The sequence below is a fragment of the Chlorocebus sabaeus genome, chromosome 8 (assembly GCF_047675955.1).
Source record: "Chlorocebus sabaeus isolate Y175 chromosome 8, mChlSab1.0.hap1, whole genome shotgun sequence".
Taxonomy (NCBI): Eukaryota; Metazoa; Chordata; class Mammalia; order Primates; family Cercopithecidae; genus Chlorocebus; species Chlorocebus sabaeus.
The window spans coordinates 116,143,163-116,164,492 of NC_132911.1; the positions used below are offsets into that span (position 1 = coordinate 116,143,163).

The following is a 21,330-nucleotide window of genomic DNA, read 5'->3' on the forward strand; positions in this document are numbered from 1 at the left end:
CAACACTCCACTGTCAACATTAGACAGATCAACGAGACAGAAAGTTAACAAGGATATCCAGGAATTGAACTCATCTCTGCAGCAAGCAGACCTAACAGACATCTATAGAACTCTCCACCCAAAATCAACAGAATATACATTCTTCTCAGCACCACATCGTACTTACTCCAAAATTGACCACGTAATTGGAAGTAAAGCACTCCTCAGCAAATGTACAAGAACAGAAATTATAACAAACTGTCTCTCAGACCACAGTGCAATCAAATTAGAACTCAGGACTAAGAAACTCAATCAAAACCGCTCAACTACATGGAAACTGAACAACCTGCTCCTGAATGACTACTGGGTACATAACGAAATGAAGGCAGAAATAAAGATGTTCTTTGAAACCAATGAGAACAAAGATACAACATACCAGAATCTCTGGGACACATTTAAAGCAGTGTATAGTGGGAAATTTATAGCACTAAATGCCCACAAGAGAAAGCAGGAAAGATCTAAAATTGACACTCTAACATCGTAATTAAAAGAACTAGAGAAGCAAGAGCAAACACATTCGAAAGCTAGCAGAAGGCAAGAAATAACTAAGATCAGAGCAGAACTGAAGGAGATAGAGACACAAAAAACCCTCCAAAAAATCAATGAATCCAGGAGTTGGTTTTTTGAAAAGATCAACAAAGTTGACAGACCACTAGCAAGACTAATAAAGAAGAAAAGAGAGAAGAATCAAATCGATGCAATTAAAAATGATAAAGGGGATATCACCACTGACCCCACAGAAATACAAACTACCATCAGAGAATACTATAAACACCTCTACGCAAATAAACTGGAAAATCTAGAAGAAATGGATAATTTCCTGGACACTTACACTCTTCCAAGACTAAACCAGGAAGAAGTTGAATCCCTGAATAGACCAATAGTAGGCTCTGAAATTGAGGCAATAATTAATAGCCTACCAACCAAAAAAAGTCCAGGACCAGATGGATTCACAGCTGAATTCTACCAGAGGTACAAGGAGGAGCTGGTACCATTCCTTCTGAAACTATTCCAATCAATAGAAAAAGAGGGAATCCTCCCTAACTCATTTTATGAGGCCAACATCATCCTGATACCAAAGCCTGGCAGAGACACAACAAAAAAAGAGAATTTTAGACCAATATCCCTGATGAACATCGATGCAAAAATCCTCAATAAAATACTGGCAAACCGGATTCAGCAGCACATCAAAAAGCTTATCCACCATGATCAAGTGGGCTTCATCCCTGGGATGCAAGGCTGGTTCAACATTCGCAAATCAATAAACATAATCCAGCATATAAACAGAACCAAAGACAAGAACCACATCATTATCTCAATAGATGCAGAAAAGGCTTTTGACAAAATTCAACAGCCCTTCATGCTAAAAACTCTCAATAAATTCGGTATTGATGGAACGTACCTCAAAATAATAAGAGCTATTTATGACAAACCCACAGCCAATATCATACTGAATGGGCAAAAACTGGAAAAATTCCCTTTGAAAACTGGCACAAGACAGGGATGCCCTCTCTCACCACTCCTATTCAACATAGTGTTGGAAATTCTGGCTAGGGCAATCAGGCAAGAGAAAGAAATCAAGGGGATTCAGTTAGGAAAAGAAGAAGTCAAATTGTCCCTCTTTGCAGATGACATGATTGTATATTTAGAAAACCCCATTGTCTCAGCCCAAAATCTCCTTAAGCTGATCAGCAACTTCAGCAAAGTCTCAGGATACAAAATTAATGTGCAAAAATCACAAGCATTCTTATACACCAGTGACAGTCAAACAGAGAGCCAAATCAGGAATGAACTTCCATTCACAATTGCTTCAAAGAGAATAAAATACCTAGGAATCCAACTTACAAGGGATGTAAAGGACCTCTTCAAGGAGAACTACAAACCACTGCTCAGTGAAATCAAAGAGGACACAAACAAATGGAAGAACATACCATGCTCATGGATAGGAAGAATCAATATTGTGAAAATGGCCATACTGCCCAAGGTTATTTATAGATTCAATGCCATCCCCATCAAGCTACCAATGAGCTTCTTCACAGAATTGGAAAAAACTGCTTTAAAGTTCATATGGAACCAAAAAAGAGCCCGCATCTCCAAGACAATCCTAAGTCAAAAGAACAAAGCTGGAGGCATCACGCTACCTGACTTCAAACTATACTACAAGGCTACAGTAACCAAAACAGCATGGTACTGGTACCAAAACAGAGATATAGACCAATGGAACAGAACAGAGTCCTCAGAAATAATACCACACATCTACAGCCATCTGATCTTTGACAAACCTGAGAGAAACAAGAAATGGGGAAAGGATTCCCTATTTAATAAATGGTGCTGGGAAAATTGGCTAGCCATAAGTAGAAAGCTGAAACTGGATCCTTTCCTTACTCCTTATACGAAAATTAATTCAAGATGGATTAGAGACTTAAATGTTAGACCTAATACCATAAAAATCCTAGAGGAAAACCTAGGTAGTACCATTCAGGACATAGGCATGGGCAAAGACTTCATGTCTAAAACACCAAAAGCAACGGCAGCAAAAGCCAAAATTGACAAATGGGATCTCATCAAACTAAAGAGCTTCTGCACAGCAAAAGAAACTACCATCAAAGTGAACAGGCAACCTACAGAATGGGAGAAAATTTTTGCAATCTACTCATCTGACAAAGGGCTAATATCCAGAACCTACAAAGAACTCAAACAAATTTACAAGAAAAAAACAAACAACCCCATCAAAAAGTGGGCAAAGGATATGAACAGACATTTCTCAAAAGAAGACATTCATACAGCCAACAGACACATGAAAAAATGCTCATCATCACTGGCCATCAGAGAAATGCAAATCAAAACCACAATGAGATACCATCTCACACCAGTTAGAATGGCGATCATTCAAAAGTCAGGAAACAACAGGTGCTGGAGAGGATGTGGAGAAATAGGAACACTTTTACACTGTTGGTGGGATTGTAAACTAGTTCAACCATTATGGAAAACAGTATGGCGATTCCGCAAGGATCTAGAACTAGATGTACCATATGACCCAGCCATCCCATTACTAGGTATATACCCAAAGGATTATAAATTATGCTGCTATAAAGACACATGCACACGTATGTTTATTGCAGCACTATTCACAATAGCAAAGACTTGGAATCAACCCAAATGTCCATCAGTGACAGATTGGATTAAGAAAATGTGGCACATATACACCATGGAATACTATGCAGCCATAAAAAAGGATGAGTTTGTGTCCTTTGTAGGGACATGGATGCAGCTGGAAACCATCATTCTCAGCAAACTATCACAAGATCAGAAAACCAAACACCGCATGTTCTCACTCATAGGCGGGAACTGAACAATGAGATCACTTGGACTCGGGAAGGGGAACATCACACACCGGGGCCTATCATGGGGAGGGGGGAGGGGGGAGGGATTGCATTGGGAGTTATACCTGATGTAAATGACGAGTTGATGGGTGCAGCACACCAACATGGCACAAGTATACATATGTAGCAAACCTGCACGTTGTGCACATGTACCCTACAACTTGAAGTTTAATAATAATAAATAAATTTTAAAAAATAAAAAAATAAAAAAGAAATGTTTACTCCCTATATGAATATTCAGGCTTATTCAAGGAATTATTTTGTGCCTAAATACCACTGGGAAACAAAATAGAAAGTCAATTTTCTAGCATTTGTAATGAATTGAAAAATGCAAAGTTCTCTTGGACATATTTATTACACTTTAATGATAAGAGTGAGAAAGTTAAAAATGACCATCACGGATAATCTGATGCGTTAAAAAAGAGAAAAGAAGAAAGAAATAACAGAGAAGAATGTTGCATGCCGTTGTTACATAACTTATCTTACTTTTGCAGAAAAATAAAAGATTCAGAATTTAGGATAAATTTATAGTTATCTTTGGAATTTAATGAAATTACATGAATCCATGCACCTCTGTAAGCAGATTTTTGAATTTCAGAAAAGCTGGTGGAACTTTCTTATACTTTAATTCTCTACCTTCCACTAGCATACTCTTTAACAAATTCAAAAGTATATTTCACTTATTTTTTAAATGAGGAAGTACCTTGGGGACAAAATGTTTTATATTATACATCAAGAAAATGAGGACCAGAAAGCTTAAGTAATTTGCTCAAAGTCACACGGCCAATTAGAGGTAAACGACTACAATCCAGACCTTTGGATCCCCAGTTCACCTTGTTTCCCGCTATTCCACAGTAACCGCTCAATCTTCTCTTCAATCAGTTTACAATTGTTACCATCATTGACTTTATGACTTTGAACCTCATGTCAAAATAATCTTCGGCAGCTTTATGCCACCTGGTATTAAATAGCCTAACGGGACAACTGCGGAACTTATCATATTGGTAAAATGAAGCAAAAACTAAAAGCAACCATAAATGGGAAAAGTACGAATATGTTGAAACATCATAACCACTGTTTAAATAAATTGTTGTAAAACGTCTAGCCTTGTGTTCCTGCACCATAGTTTTCAGCTTTATTCTGAATTATTAAGCATAACTTATTTTCTATAACTGCCTTACAACAACAGAAATATGAAATATCAACATTGACACTTATACACAATGAATGTGAATAGATAACCATCATATGAATCTAATAGATCATTTGACAGTTATTTTGAAAATTCAGCTAATCACATTCTAGAGTATATTATAGTGAGATTCTTGCAAGTTGAAAGGAAATAATTTTGCTTAAAATGGAAAGATAATATAACAACAGATATATATGACATATATGATATATGATACACATATATAAATTACAACTTATATTAAAACATGTGAAATCATTTTTAATGCTTAACTGTTGACAACTTTCAAGCCCCGTCACTCCCCCTTCCCCTCTGCCTCATATCTGGGCAAGCTGATTAGGTCACGTAAGTGCTGCCTCTTTGCCACCAGTTGTAAGTTAAAATCATGCAAGCATTCAACTGCACACAGAAACTCTCACCCCACTGCTACTCCATAATCACAATAAAACTCCACAGTCAATCTCCTTTCTCTGCTGTCTCCTGCATTTTGAAACTGTTTGGCAGTTTGCCTTGCTCTCCCTAGAAAGTCTCATTTTGTGAGTAACATGGCTTTTCATATTTCCTTGTGCTTGTGTGATATCAGTCTTGAAATCCAAACCAGGGATGGGCACGGTGGCTTCCGCCTGTAATCCCAGAATTTTGGGAGGCTGAGGTGGGCAGATCACGAGGTCAGGAGTTCGAGACCAGCCTGATCAACATGGAGAAACCCCATCTCTAGTAAAAATACAAAAATTAGCTAGGTGTGGTGGCACATGCCTATAATCCCAGCTACTCAGGAGGCTGAGACAGGAGAATCACTTGAACCCAAGAGGCGGAGGTTGCAGTGAGCCAAGATCGTGCCACTGCACTCCAGCCTGGGCAACAGAGCAAGACTCCATCTTAAATAAATAAACAAATAAATAAATAAATAAATAAATCCAAACCAACTGCAGAGTGACCACAACAATGAATGCAATGAGAAAGATGTCTAAGTGATGACTACAACCACTAAAGGTCTTTCTTCTGTTGTTTTCTCTTAGTAACTGGCTCTGCTGTCTGCTGGAAAACTTGCACTTAGAGTTATGCTGCTTTGTGCTGCATTTTCTGAGTTCTTCCAAGTTATCACAGATTTAATCAATCTACATCAGATATTTTAATAACTGGCATTTAGAACCAAGGGTTGCGTCCTCATCAAAATGACCCTCAGTTGTATGTTGTAGCCTGGACTTACCTGTGTACTTTATAATGAATCACATATCTTGATTCCAGCATAAACTGTGACTAATGCTAAGTTCAGAGAAACAACTCTTACTTTGTGGCTATTGGTGTCAAGCAGTCACCTTTTCTAGAGAAGACTCAGCGAAAATATTGATACCCCATGCAATATATGGGCTCACTGGGTGGTGGATTGTGAGAAAGAAGAGCTATCATATGGTGTGCTGAGTTCTAAACTCCTGAAAGCAAATGACTCACTAAGACCCTATAAAATGCCTTTGCTGACCGGGTGAGGCGGCTCATGCTAATCCCAGCACTTTGGGAGGTCAAGGCAGGTGGATCACAAGGTCAGGAGATTGAGACCATCCTGGCTAACACGGTGAAATTTGTCTCTACTAAAAATACAAAAAAAAAAAAAAAATAGCCGAGTGTGGTGGCAGGCACCTGTAGTCTCAACTACTTAGGAGGCTGAGGCAGGAGAATGGAGTGAACCTAGGAGGTGGAGCTTGCAGTGAGCCAAGATCTTGCCACTGCACTCCAGACTGGGCAACAGAACAAAACTCCGTCTCAAAAAAAAAAAAAAAAAAAAATTCTTTTGCTAATATTGCTATCCAGGCCTTTGTTGTAACAAAGATTCTAATCCTCAGACTTTAGAGGAAAACACACATGACGCCTATGTGGAACAACGAATGAGTTGATGGAAATGTAAAATAAACCCAGAGTTCTTAAACCTTATAAAGTAACCATTGTTTCTAACCTTGAAGTTACTAATTTGAGATACTTTAGAGGAAGAAAATTATTAATTATGAAATAATTATGATTAATAATTAACATAAGCAGGGTAAGGAGACCTTCCCTCCTCTGAAGTTACATATAGTAACCCTTAAAGCGAAAATGAAAACAACAATAAACTACATACAGGTTGAAGAAATACAAAATTAAAAGAGAAAGAGCCACAATTTGACTCAACTGGAAATCCAAAATTTACACAAAAACTTGTAAAGTAAAACTATAGAACATCTCTAATTGGTTTTTGTGTCTCTACAACATGGGTTCTAAATTAAGTGTAACGTCTACTGAGAGGCACCACTTAGCAAACTTTCATGAGCTTAATCTATACAGAGGCTCAGATACAGTTATTCCTGGGGATCCCCCTAAATTTCAATAAGGCACACCCTAAAATCTAAAGGAAATATGAAATATAAAATGGTGAACAAAGAAGTATGCCTCATTTTAATCATCAGCATTATTGCCTTACCTAAATATCCTACAGTGGTCATGGAAGCTCTGACCAAAAAGGTAGTAAAATTAAATAAAGTCTTTGGCACTTACAATAAATAGGCTTGACAAATTAGGACTTTATGGACTTTTATCTTCAGTTAAAAGTTAGTTAATATGGCCCAGTTTATAGGTTCTTTAAAGATTAAAACACATTATAGAAAAAGTATTTAGAGAAAGGGTGATTATCCCCACTATTTCTCCATTTAGTAACCTATTTTAGCTGTTCTTAAGCCTGGAAAAAATTAATGCCCCCTCGTGGTGAATTACTGCAACTTGTATTCTGTTGTCTCACATATTAAAGGCCTCATAACCAATACTACTGAAATTACAGACTCTCGAATTACCAGATAGTAAATATTCTTTTATCACTGATTTGAATCCTATGTTCTGTTTAGTGCCTATTTTAACAGCCTCTCAGCTTTTGCCTTTTATGGTATAGAATACTGTGGCCCACAGTCTTACCTCGCTACCCATGGGTTTTCAACAGTCTTTGAAATGCAGGTGGGGTGGGAGGCAGATCATGGTCAACCAATTGGCCAAGCCATGGCCAATTGAAAACAGAGAGACACACAAAAACAGACAGACAGGAGAAATGGTCTTGTAAAGAGGGAGTCAGAGATTGGAGCAAGTCAGTTATAAGCCCAGGAACCTCAAGGTTTGTTGGGAGTCACCAGAAACTAGGAAGAAGCAATGAAGAATGCTTCTCTAGAGCCGACAGAGGAAGTGTGGCATTACTGACATATTGATTTTAGGCATCCAGCCTCTGGAACTGTGAGGAACTGTGAGAGAATAAAATTAAGCCACTAAGCCTGTGGTATTTTGTTATAGTAGCCTTAAGACACGAATATGTCCTCTGTTACACATAATTCCTAGAAAGAAAAGGATGATTGAAGAGAGATGGAGGTGGGAGAATAGGAAGGAATGATAATTCCAACAATATTTCATGTGACTATTTCAATATTTCATGTGAAATTAATCCAGATATCACGTTGCTAATTGCAAATTATGTCTTCTGAATTATAAGGAGGTCTTCCCTCTGTTTTTAAAATTTCATCTCCTCCAATTGTCTGAAGTTTTTTTTTTTTTTTTTTTTAAACCAATTGATACACCTCGTATCTTCAGCTTTGTCTTCTCTACTGTGTTTTTCTCTTTTGGCTTTAAATTAAATACCCCAGTATCTGCTGGAGTAAGAGAAAATAAACAAAATCAAACATTACCTGCCGATTTAACACTCTACTTTGACTGTCATCCTATATATTTATGTTTCTTCTCAGCCAGGATTGTTGAGATAGAAATCCACACATTTATTCCCCAATTTTACTAATTCCTCCCTCCCTGAAACCTTATTTGGACTCCTGTACTCTAGGTATAAGTATAATACATATTAACAAAAAAATTTCCCTCTGACAATGTTAACAGTTCTCTTACATTCTAAAGCATGTTATCTATACCAAATGAAAAATAAAATAAAATTGGTCTTCCATGTTTCTGACACTTAAATATAATTCATAAAGTCTTAAGCAACTAAACCACAAGAAAAAGCAACTGGTGATTAAACATTGAAAAATGAAGAAAAATTAAATATATTTTATTGATAGATAAGTAGGATTTTTTAAATCCAAAAAGCCAAATGTAATTAGTCTTCTATGTAGAATGAGGGGAGTAAAATATTAATAAATGATATCCAATTGATCCATAACTGTTATTTTTCTAAGAATAATAAAACAAGTAGAATCCTGCAGGATGAATATTGCCAAAATCTGACCCCAATACCTGAATTCAAATGAAATTCAGTGATGCTCATGCAAGCATTATGAATTGACATTTGTCTTATTTATAAAAACTAAAAGATGGCAATTGACTGACAAAGAGTATTTACTCAATCAACCAGTAAAGCACATATTTATTAGGTTGGTGTAAAAGTAATTGTGGTTTTTGCCGTTAAAAGTAATGGCAAAAATAACTTATAGGCATTTAATTCTACACCAGGCAAAAAAAAAAAAAAGTAATTTGGTATCACATGGCCTGTAAGAAACACAAGTAGCTCATCTGGAATTACCTGAAAAAATCTGTTATCTCTTCTTAACTTGAAGGACTAAAAATGTTCTGTTAGACTATTTCAGAGACAATAGGCATATGTAAAGTTATGTAGATGATCTTTCGTGGGTGATTTAATTTATTTTCATGTGTAATGTTGGTTATATGTTATTTTCTTTTTACATAAGGATGTCAGAGCCTTAACCCCTATGTAAAATGCAATCCAATGAATGCACTGAGTGTATTTGACAGACATTGTGCTAAATCAGTGGTTCCCAACCTTTTTGGCATGAGGGACAGGTTTTGTGAAAGACAATCCTTCCATGGGATGGTTTCAGTGATCTACTTCAGATCATCAGGCATTAGTTAGGTTCTGATAAGGAGGGCACAACCTAGATCCCTCACATGCACAGTTCACAACAGGGTTTTACAGTCCTATGGAAATCGAATGCCACAGCTTATCTGACAGGAGGTGGAGCTCCGGCAGTAATGATAGCTCACCTGCCACTCACTTCCTGCTATGCGGGCCAGTTCCTAACAGGCCAAGGACCAGTACCAGTCCATGGCCCAGGGCTTAGGAACCCCTGTGCTAAATGATGTAAGAGTCATGTTCTAAGAGCATCTGCATATAAAAGATATAGACGAAGGAATTATTATAATTTGAGATAAATGACAGTAAAAGAAAAAAATGTGGGAAGTCATATGTGATGAAGTAATACTGAAAAGTAATAAATATAGCTCAATGTGGCAACAGAAAAAAAATTATGGCAAAGTGAGAATGAGAGGAAGCAGAAACAAAATAGAAATCTGATTTGTAGAGATCCAGTAACTACTGCTTGACCATCTCTCATCAAAGAGGTAAAGGAAGGTAATAGGAAGGTAATAGGAAGAAGTCAACAGTCAGTATTTATTTACTTCCACTATCCTACTCTCAGAAAATTGTAAGGGATTATCAGATGATTGAATAGCCACTGGGATATGAAACCCAAAATATTTGTTTTCATGCTTTAACTAAATAACACAAATAGTTGTTTTAATTTAAAAATGCTATTTTTAAGACCTTAGTTCAATCCAATAATGTAGGTCATTTAATTTAACCTTTTTTGGGGGTGGAAGAGGGGACAGGGGATGTTTTATATGAATGTGAACATAAAGAAGGTGTATATGTGTACTTGTGTATGCATATGACTTACTATGTTATTATGCCAATCACTCATATACATCAAATTATTATAAAATAACCATATAAGGTGTATTTACCATTGCTACTTTAGAGATGTGTAAGGTTCAGGCTGACAATGTGACTTGTCCAATGAAAATAGCAAGTAAGTTAAGTTGAGCCTTAACCCAGAAATCTGACTTGAAAGCTGGCATTTGTTAACCCAATGATATTAAGCATGAAGTATGTTAGACATACTTTACATGTGTATGTATCTCTCTCATTTACTGCTCACATCTCTAATCTATAAACAAAATGATACCAAATTTATAAATAAAGAGGCAGTCTCAAAGAGATTATGTAACTTGTTCAAAGGCAGATAGCTAACATGTGACAAGGCTGAAATTAGAATACAGGTGCTTAAATATATATGTAACTTAAAATGAAGAATGATGCAACATTTGTAAAATAAAATTAGTTTTTTACTAATAAATCAAAGTACACTTTGTTTTGTCCACAAAAAACAAGAAGATTCATTTAAAAAATAGTTTTAAAAACCAACTATTATTGGCTCAACATAGCAGTTTTTTTAATATTAAGAGGATTAAATTCAACTTATATTAACCCTACAAAAATATAGATTTCATTCTTTAGGAATCTGTTAATTTACTTTTATTTCAATTAGTACTTTTTCTTTCTCTTTTTGAGCATTCATAGGCTACAGTAATACATCTCCAAGGTGACCAGCATGTCTATTTGTCAGGACACTAAATGGCTAATTTTCCTCTTTCTCATTCCTTTGGCCACATGGCATCCCAAGAATAATAGGATAAATAATGGCTTCCAAAGAGGACTCAGAGAGCCATGAAGTTTTCTGGATAATAATTGTTAGGATTCTGTCAGCAACCATGTAACATTTTTTTTGCATCTGGGGAGCATAAAACTCTCTAGCAAAGGAAGGACTCAAAAGGCAAAAAATAAACACAATTAAGGGAATGATATTTTTCTTTCTAAACTGTCATTCTCTTCACTATCAAAGAGCTCACCTTTGATTCAACCGATCGATACGCTAGGGGAAAGAAATACTTTGTAGAGTACAAAAACATACACTTTGCTAATGCTGGCATCATCACTCTATTTAAATGTCAAAATAAAAAGTTTAGTACTTCATTTCTGATGACAGTGCTCTCAAGTAAGTTGAAGATCTTGGACTTGTTTCAGAAGGATGAAAAGGAGGATATATAGGTATCTGGTTATAAGAAATTGGACTGGAAGCATCAGCTTATTTTATATCTCAGCAGCAGAAATGTTAAGTCAAGATGTTATGCAACTATCTCTAATGATAAAATCCATGTCCTTCTGCTGAAATACTGAGTCGTCCAGACCCAGACATTCCTTATAGCTATAACAAATCCTTTACTATGTAACACAATGCTGTAAATCTAAATTGTAAAAGTCTATGCACTTTACTGCTCTCTAAATTTCCCTTGCCTATCCATCCATGAACAGAGCTTAATCTGGGTTAGATCCAGCTGGATCTCAGAACCAAAACCTTTAGAAGCCAGATAAGTGACTTCTAAGACGTGTGATCAGAAAGATGTGAAGGCAGCAAAGGACACATTGTCTTCTTAGTGCCGATGCAGAACAGATTGTCAGGTTGACAAGATGAGCTGAAATGTCCTTTGCTGTCTTTTTGTATTTATTGCTGTCCCTGAAACTAGATGCTTAAAACCAAAAGCTCTTCTTTCTGGAAATGTGTTAATAAACTATAAAATTGATATGATTGTTTTATAAATACTTTTATTACTATTGTAATAGTTCAATATTTGACTTAATACATATTTTACAGAGCAGCCTTGGCTTTATGCTCTGGCAATTTCCCGTTTTATAAAATTCCGATATGAAGGCACTTGCAAGGTTACTGATATACTCATTTTTAAAAATTAAAAACAATCCTGTTTTCATTTTTGTATTGTTGTTCACCTGTGTACTTGACTGTAAATTCAGATTGAGTAAGATGACCTCAAAATTGTATTATTACAAAACCACCATCTAAAAAGAATTGCAAAGTAAAATACTTTATGGATAGTAGGTATTTTCATTTAAAAATTTTGAATAGCATGTAGTGAAAAATAAAGCATGTCTGGATGAAATACTACATAATGAGTCGAATCTTACTTACCAAACTCCTTTGGAACTGCTATAGAATAAACACAATTATGTCCCACACTGTAATTTTTTGGATAGTTCGGTGATAGAACAGTGCCTTCTGAACCTGTTGAACGACTTCCACAGGGTGCTAGGAAAAAATGGTGAAAATATCATTTTTAGAAAAAAGTTTAAAAAAATTCATACCATGGTTATCTTCTTCATATAAAAATATATGGCTACTGGAATTTAAGGTGTATAATTTATTTGCAACTTTTAATAAGATCTTCTAGTGTTAAATATTTAAAAAATAAAAAAGTGTATAAACAAAACTTTATAAGTATTCAAATTTCCTGTTCTCAGAAACAAAGTATGTAATATAACAATGTTGTAATGGTGTTATCTAGAAATATAATAATGGTGGCCTAGCTTTCATTTGTGATAAGAGTGTGAAATTGATCATCTTTTTTATAATAATGATAAATTAAATATGCAAGTGGGAAATTGTATTACTTGCTGACAGGCTTTGAAATTCTACTGAGATTCAACACCATGTGTGGGACATGAATGGCTGTACAAACACATTCACCCACTCATCTAAGTATTCTACTTTCTCATCAACCTTTATCTGTATATATAATTTACCTTGAAATCAGAGGAGTTGTTGATGGTGCCTTGAGGCAGACTTATTGGCTACCTCAGGCCCAAGGTGGTATGTTAAAAAAAAGAAAAAAAAAAGAAAAGATGAGGGTGAAATTAATGTTTCTGATAAACTGTAGATGGGGGTTATTCACAAGATAGGGGATTCATTAGGATTCATAGTTCTAGAACTCAAGAGAGACCTGAGCTAAATGGAGATTTAATATAGAAAGCATACGGATGGTAACTGATATTCTTTAAGTGAATAAGATCACTCTGGAAAGTATGCAGAATGAGAAAAGATGGGCAAAGAGGAGGTTCTGGGAAACACTAAAGGTTTAAAATCAGATAAAGAGTGGCAGACTCCAGAGAAATTGCTCTCCTGGGGGCCAAGGGAGAAGAGTTTCAGTGAAAAGCAAGTGTTCAAAGAGGTAAATGTTGCAAAGTGATTAATAAATGAAAAAGAAGTCTGAAGTCTGGGTTGACTTGGCAATGTGGAGTGTAAGACTGGAGTTTTTCTGCCCCAGGTCTATAGTTTGCATGAAGAGGGATTTTTTTTTCTTTTTAAACACCTTGCCAGCTGACCCTCCTCCTTCACCCTTTGAGTACCTTTCTTCAGATTAGGAGCCATCCTTCCTGCAGAGCACACTGTCTGGTGTGCTCTTGTACACTGCAGGTTTTTTAGGGTGCCTTCTGAGGGTAGGGCTGTGCCTGTTGCAGACGGCTAGTAGGAAGCCCGCTGTCACTGCCCCTCATATTTTACCAGTATTAAAGCTGATAGTTTGATTTCCTTTGAAGTTTTGCAGGAAGGACAGAGTATAATTTATTACTCCCCTCAAACACCAAAAGGAGTTTTTCTGGTGCTATTAATAGAGTAGTTTCAATTAGAGCAGCTCGCTGCAAGTTATAGCAAGGAGGCCAAATCCAGACTGTGGACCAAGAAAGGTTTTTTACATTTTTAAAGAGTTACAAACAAAACAAAAACTACAGAAGAATATTCAACAAAGATATATGTGGCCAGCAAAGCCCAAAATAGTATCTAGTCCTTTACAGAAGAAGTTTGCCAACTCCTGAACTAGAGTGGGGTGGGGGCAAGTAGGGGAGGCTAGATTACAGCTGGATGAAGAATAAATGGTATATAAACAAATACAAAAATAACCAGAATTATGAATATAAATGGGAGGGAAACGTATAAAGTAGTTTGGAGATGCAAAGTTGAATGAATGTTCTTTGTCGATTTAATAGGGAGGAAGGAATCATTACACAAGGAAAATCAGGATCATTGACCTAGAAATAAGATCAAGAACAAAAGTGCAGTGATTTCCATTAGATATCAGTAGTGGTTTACCTCTGTGACTTGAGAAAAGGAGATTAGAAATAGACAGGTGTAGCTTTTATACTGGGACTTTATTGAAGTTAATGTCTGATTTTCCTTTTAAAGTGCACTGCATGCAGTGATGAATTAGGTACCTCCAGAAGAGTTATGACAGTTTGAAAAAGTAAAAACTTGTGATTAATTATTGGTCAAAGTTTTAAAATAGAGCAATACAGTATATTTAAAAACACACACACACACACACACAACACAAAAAGGATGTTGTATTGAGTTGAGTGACTAATGAATATTCTGCCTTTTTTCCTTAACGTTCTATAAAAAGGTAATAAATACTTAGAATGAAACACACTAAAATTAGAATTCTCTAGAAAAACGCAAGAAATTGACAGTGATTATAATAACCAAAGATGCATCCCTCTCATCACTCATTATTGTTTGAGATTAGAGCAGTCAGGTGTTATTCTTATTTCAGTACTGATAACTTTATTCAACTGATAATGCTACTGATGAGAGAATCATTCAAGAATGGGCAGTATGTCTTATGTTAATTTTCTTTCTGATTTTAAGGTGCTCCAGAATTAAAATTATAATACTTTGAATGAACATGACAAAAACTATTAAACTGTTATTTTTATATTTGGAAAGTATGAATAGAAATGGAAACTTCTAACTCAAGTTCAGTTCTGTGACTTAGTCATGAACATTGTGCCATCCTATATTAACATGTGTCTGACAGCCAGAATTTGTTTTATATATTTTATTTTGTATAACTGACATTTAGGACAGCTTTTATTAAAAATCATATTTAGAAATATGAAGGTTCTTTTAAATTACAAATATATTATAAGGTTAAAATTTAATCACATGGTAGTATTATGCTAGATTCTGTTATTTGTACTTGTAACCATAATTTTCTGTTTATTCTGATGAGTGCCTACAGCGTGGCCTAATTTATAGTCAATAACAGAATATTATAGTGAGTGATAATAATTATGCAGTGTGTTATTATTATAAATAAGGGAAAATTAACTATGCTCTGAGATACACATCTGTTGTAATCTGTTTTATATTAGGTTGGTGCAAAAGTAATTGTGGTTTTGGGCATTACTTTTAATGGCAAAAACTGCAATTACTTTTTCGCTAACCTAATATTCATAAAATATAAATGGAATAATAATTAAGTCAGGCCAATTTCACAGATTCTCCTAATATTGGTCTCCAGAAGCTTTTTATATTCTTACTTCCTGTTTTAATGTCATCTTATTGGCTAATCGAGAAAAGGGTAGCTTTTATCTTTCTGGCTCTTACTCGGCTGAAGATAAAAGCAAGTCAGACCTTTGGATTCTATTCTTATTTTTGCTATTTGACATATGCCACATATACCTGTGGACCTTTTGTCAAATTGGCTGTTGTTTCTCTAAACAGCCTATATTCTTTGTAATTCATTAAACATAAGAACCCACCTGTTCCTGATTATAACTTATGTAGTTAATAAATCCATATTTTTATTTTTAAATTTATTTTTATTTTTATTTTTTGAGACCAAGTTTTGCTTTTGTTTCCCAGGATGGAGTGCAATGGCACCATCTCGGCTAGCTGCAACCTCCACCTCCCAGGTTCAAGAGATTTTCCTACCTCAGCCTACAGAGTAGCTAGGATTACAGCCATGCACCACCATGCCCAGCTAATTTTTGTATTATTAGTAGAGATGGTGTTTTACCATGTTGACCAGGCCGGTCTTGAACTCCTGATTTCAGGTGATCCATCCATCTTGGCCTCCTAAAGTGCTGGGATTATAGGCGTGAGCCATTGTGCCCAGCCTAAATCTATATTTTTAATAGTATGTTTGTAGAACATTTGAATTTAAGAAGATATGGTTCTATGATTAAGTAAGTGTGGGAAACACAGGAGTGAAGGACTTGAGACTTTAGTAAGGTTTAGGGAATATCATGCTCTTTCTCACAAACTTATTTGATCATGGAAAACTTTTTTACATGTAATATCTTACAGAACCTGCCTCCTTAAGAACATACTTGACAAAAGGCCAAAGTGATGATTCTAAAATGTGTTTTCTTTTGGTAATAATTTTAATGTTTATGTAATTGATAACAATTAATTGTAATTTTGACACACCAAAGAACTGTGTTTTATGTATACCTATAGAGCCCAACAACTTAGAGATTGAAAATGTCAAACTTAGCCTACTTATAAAATGCCATTATTCTAGATTTGCTCTCCCTGACTCTTGGGGTCCAACAAAGAATCAATTTGTTGCTCATAACCTTATGTGATTTATCAGCTTCTCTAGCTTCTCTGCCTCTGTAACTTTCACAATCCAGACTCCCATCAATTTCTGCATGTGCTCTTTGACTCTCAGCTCCACTCATCACCACAAGTTCATACCACTGGTAGCACTTTTTCTAAAACATAAGTCTTATCATGTTTCTCTTCTCTTCTCTTCTCAGGACAGGATCTGTACATAGTAAGTTCTCCATAAATGTCTTTGGGTGATTAAATGAACTATACCTGCAAGACCAGGCTACTATAAAATAGTGTTCCATGGTCAGCATATAACATAAACATTTCATTTGGTAGAAATTATCCCAGAAAAAAACACTTAAATTTAGTACAGAATCTAGATACATCCTCTTTCAATAAATACATATAAGCCTATTTTTTTTTCTTTCTGCAATTGAAATTTTTGCTTGTTCTTTGCTTGATTACTGTGCTTTACATTTGGGGGCAATACTATATGAAAGATATGTATCTTAAACATAAAAAATGTATCCAATGGTAAAATGTTTATAATATGACTGCTATATGGATTCTAGTTTTTATTGAGAGAATAGCATACCCAGGTCTAATACCAAACCCATAGTAGCAAATCCATGCTGATATAGTTTGAATGTTGGTGTCCCCCCAAATCTCGTATTGAAATGTAACCCCCAATGTTGGAGGTGGGGTCTGATGGGAAGTCTTTGGGTCATGGGTACAGATCCCTCATGAATGTCTTGGTGCTGTCCTAGCTATAGTGAGTGAGTTCTCCTTAGATCTGGTTGTTTAAAGGTATATGGCACCTCCTCATTCTCTCTCTCACTTCCTATCTTGCCATGTAACATGCCTGCTCCCCTTTTGCCTTCTGCCATGATTGCAAGCTTTCTGAATCCCTCACCAGAAGCAGATGGTGAAATCACGCTGCTTGTACATCCTGAAAATCCATGAGCTAATTAAATCTCTTTTCTTCATAAATAACCTAGTCTTGAATATTCCTTTATAGTAATACAAACAGACTAACAAATTGATAGCAAAATTTGACTAGAAAAATTCATACCAAGGTGACATGGTTTGGCTGTGTCCCCACCCAACTCTCATCCTGAATTCCCACATGGTGTAAAAAGAACCTGGTGGGAGGTAACTGAATCATGGGGTCAAGACTTTCCTGTGCTGTTCTCGTGATAGGGAATAAGTCTCACGAGATCTGATGATTTCAAAAAGAGACATTCCCCTGCACCAGCTCTCTCTCTCTCTTTACCTGTAGCCATCCACGTAAAATGTGACTTGTTCCTCCTTACCTTCCACCATGATCATGAGGCCTCCCCAGTCATGTGGAACCATAAGTCTGATCAACCTCTTTCCTTTGTAAATTGCCCAGTCTTGGGTACGTCTTTATCAGCAGCGTGAAAACGAACTAATACACAAGGAGTGGGGTGCTACTATAAAGATATATGGAAATGTAGAAATGGCTTTAGAAACGGGTAATGGGTAGAGGTTGGAAGAGTTTGGAGACCTCAGAAGATAGAAAGATAAGAAAAAATTTGGAGCTTCTTAGAGACTACTTAAATGGTTGTGACAAAAATGCTTATAGAAATATGGACAGTGAAGTCTAAGTTGATGAGGTCTCAGATGGAAATAAGGAAGTCAGTGGGAATTGGAGCAAAGGCCACCTGTATTATTCTCTAGCAAAGAATTTGGCTGCATTGTGTTCATGTCCTCGTACACGTCCTAGAGATCTGTACAAACTTAAAGTTAAGAGTGATATCTTTGGGTATCTGGCAGAAGAAATTTCTAAGCAGCAAACCATTCAACAGGTGGCCTGGCTACTTCTAACAACCTACTGAGAGTGGCAGGAGGCAGCCAAATGCCCAGGAAGACAGGAATGGGTCCCTGGTGAAACCCCACCTTCGAGCAAAATCAGCTTGAAGACTGAAAGACCAGACTGCTGGTCCTAGATGAAACCTGTGACCCAGAGTGAGAACTTCTGTTGCTGTTCACCTGCCCTTTCCTAATTGATTCTTTCTAAAAAATGTCGTTTAACCAATTGAATGCTGCCTTTTCCAATAGTACCTACAGCCTGCCCCTCCCCTATTCTGAGGCCATAAGAAGTCCCAGACAGCTATGCAAAGAGGAGAGAACTGCCTGACTGTGAGATTGGAGGACCACCTCCTGCATCCCCTCTCCACTGAGCACTGTTTTGTTGCATAATAAAATTCGTCTTCACCCCCCTCACCCTTCAACATACAGGATATCCTCCTTCTTGTGTTCAGTACAAGAGCTAGGGAACCACCAACCACGGGTACAAACTATAACAAAGGCAAGCTGGGACACATCAGAGTGAGGCCCGGGTGGGGTGTCGCGGGCCAGAGATTCACGGCTTTCAAAGTGATGGAGAAGAAAACAGCCTACATTACTATAATTAGCTACAGGAGCAAAGAAATGACTTAAAGTTGGAGCTTATATTTAGAAGGGAAGTAGAGTGTAAAAGTTGGAAAAATTCACAGCCTAGCCATGTGGCAGGGAAGAAAAAAAACATTTTCAGGACGGGATACAAGCGGGATACAAGCTTGTGGAGCAATGACTTGCTGGAGAAATTAGAATGACTAAAAGGGAGCCAAGAGCTAATATCCAAGACAACGGGGAAGAGGCTTTGAAGGCATTTCAGAGATCTTTGAGGCAGCCCCTATCATCACAGGCCCAGAGGCTTAGAAAAAAGAATGGTTTCCTGTACCAGGTCCATGGCCCTGCTGCCTGCCTTGGGAGGCTGCTCCCTGCATTCCAGTCACTCTGGTTTCAGCCTTGGCTCAAAGGGGTCCAGGTACAGCTCAGGCCACAGCTCTGTAAAGTGCAAGCTATAATCCTTGGCAGTTTTCCCATGGTGTTAGGTCTGCAGATGCTCATAATGCAAGTGTGAAGCCTGCTCGTCAACTTCTACCTAGATGTCAGAGAATGTATAGAAAATCCTGGCTGCCCAGGCAGAAGTCTGCTATAGGTTTGGATCCCCACAGAGAAACTCTACGAGTGCAATGCCAAGGGGAAATGTGGGATTGTAGAACCTACACGAAGTCCCCACCAAGGCACTACCTCATGGAGTTGTGGGAAGCAGGCCACCACCCTCCAGACTCTATAATGGCAGAGGCACTAGCAGCTTGCACCTCTGCCTGGAAAAGCGGCAAGCACTCAACTACAACCTTTGAGAGCAGCCACATGGGCTGCACACTGCAAAGCCATAGAGACGGGGCTGCCCAAGGCCTTGGGAATCCACCCCTCACACAAGAATGTGGGACATGGTGTGAAAGAAGATTATTTTGGAACTTTAAGATTTAGCGATCGCTCTGTTGGACTTCAGACTTGTGTGGAGATTATTGACCTTTTCTTTGGGCCAATTTATCACTTTTGGAATGGGAATGTTTACCCAATACCTGCATTACTATTGTATCTTGAGAGTAAATAACTTGTTTTGATTTTATTGGCTCATAGGTGGAAGGGCATGAGTCTCAGATGGAACTTATGACTTTGGACTTCATGCTGGAATGATTTAAGACTTTTGAGAACTATTGGCAAGGGATGATTGTATTTTTCAATGTGAGAAGGATATATAAGTCATGAGGAGCCAGGGGCAGAATGATAGTGTTTGGATGTTTGTCCACTTAAAATTTCATGTTGGAATGTAATCCTCAATATTGGAGGTGGGGCCAGGTAGGAGGTGTTTGGGTCATGGGGGCAGATCCCTCATGAATGGCTTGGTGCTATCCTTGCGATAGTGAGTAAGCTCTCCCAAGATATGGTGGTTTAAAAATGTGTGGCACCTTCCCCCTCTCTCTTTTGCTTCCTCTCTTGCCATGTGATGTGTCTAATCCCCCTTCACCTTCCACCGTGATTGGAAGCCTTCTGAGACCCTCATTAGAAGCATGGCAGATCATACTTCCTGTAAAGCCTGCAGAACGTGAGCCAATTAAACCTCTTTTCTTCATAAATTACCCAGTATCAGGTACTCCTCTATAGTAATGCAAATAGACGAATACACAGGCTAATATCTTATCAGTCTAAGGAATATGCTCATTTAGTGAGTGAAGTTTTATCCACACAGTGTAATTTCTTATTTTTCTTGTTCTCTATTCTTCTATTTGTTTAATTTTAAAAAATTTTCTTTTGGCTTAATTTGTTTAATTTGATTTGTATGAGTAAAATGTGTCCATGATCCAACTATATTACATATATTCTTGTTATACACCTGAATTATGTATGCATTGATACAATAGATAGATGTAATATTTCTGGAGAAATCAGACCATCACACCACAACCAGGTTTTAAGGTTTCTAATCATCCACTGAAAATGCCACTTTGAGCAGGTGTATGTATGTGGGATGAAGGAGCAAGAGAGAAGGAGGAGGAGGAGGAGGAGGAGGAGGAGAAGAAATGTATCACTGAGTGAATTAGAAGAAATTTCAAAACATGTATGTGGGAGAAATGCTACTTGAATGTGCAGGTATCTTAGAGACATTATAATACAGGCTACATAGCCTTAAGCTACTTGCAATCTCATATCTGACTCTTCACTTGTTTAATGTATAATTTATTATCAAATATACTCTATAATGAAAATTATTATATAATGTATAAATTATTCACAGAAAGCAAGTTAG

The 21,330-nt window shown here is 36.9% G+C and overlaps 1 protein-coding gene across 2 annotated transcripts in view; it reads right to left on the reverse strand.

Moving 5' to 3' along the window:
• CSMD3 (CUB and Sushi multiple domains 3) overlaps nt 1-21,330 on the reverse strand; it is a 1,272,067-nt gene that overhangs the window by 239,561 nt on the left and 1,011,176 nt on the right. For both annotated transcript variants that reach the window (XM_008001392.3, XM_008001388.3), the window contains one exon: nt 12,468-12,584. In XM_008001392.3, coding sequence (XP_007999583.2) covers nt 12,468-12,584 — 117 coding nt within the window. The remainder of the gene's footprint in view (nt 1-12,467; nt 12,585-21,330) is intronic.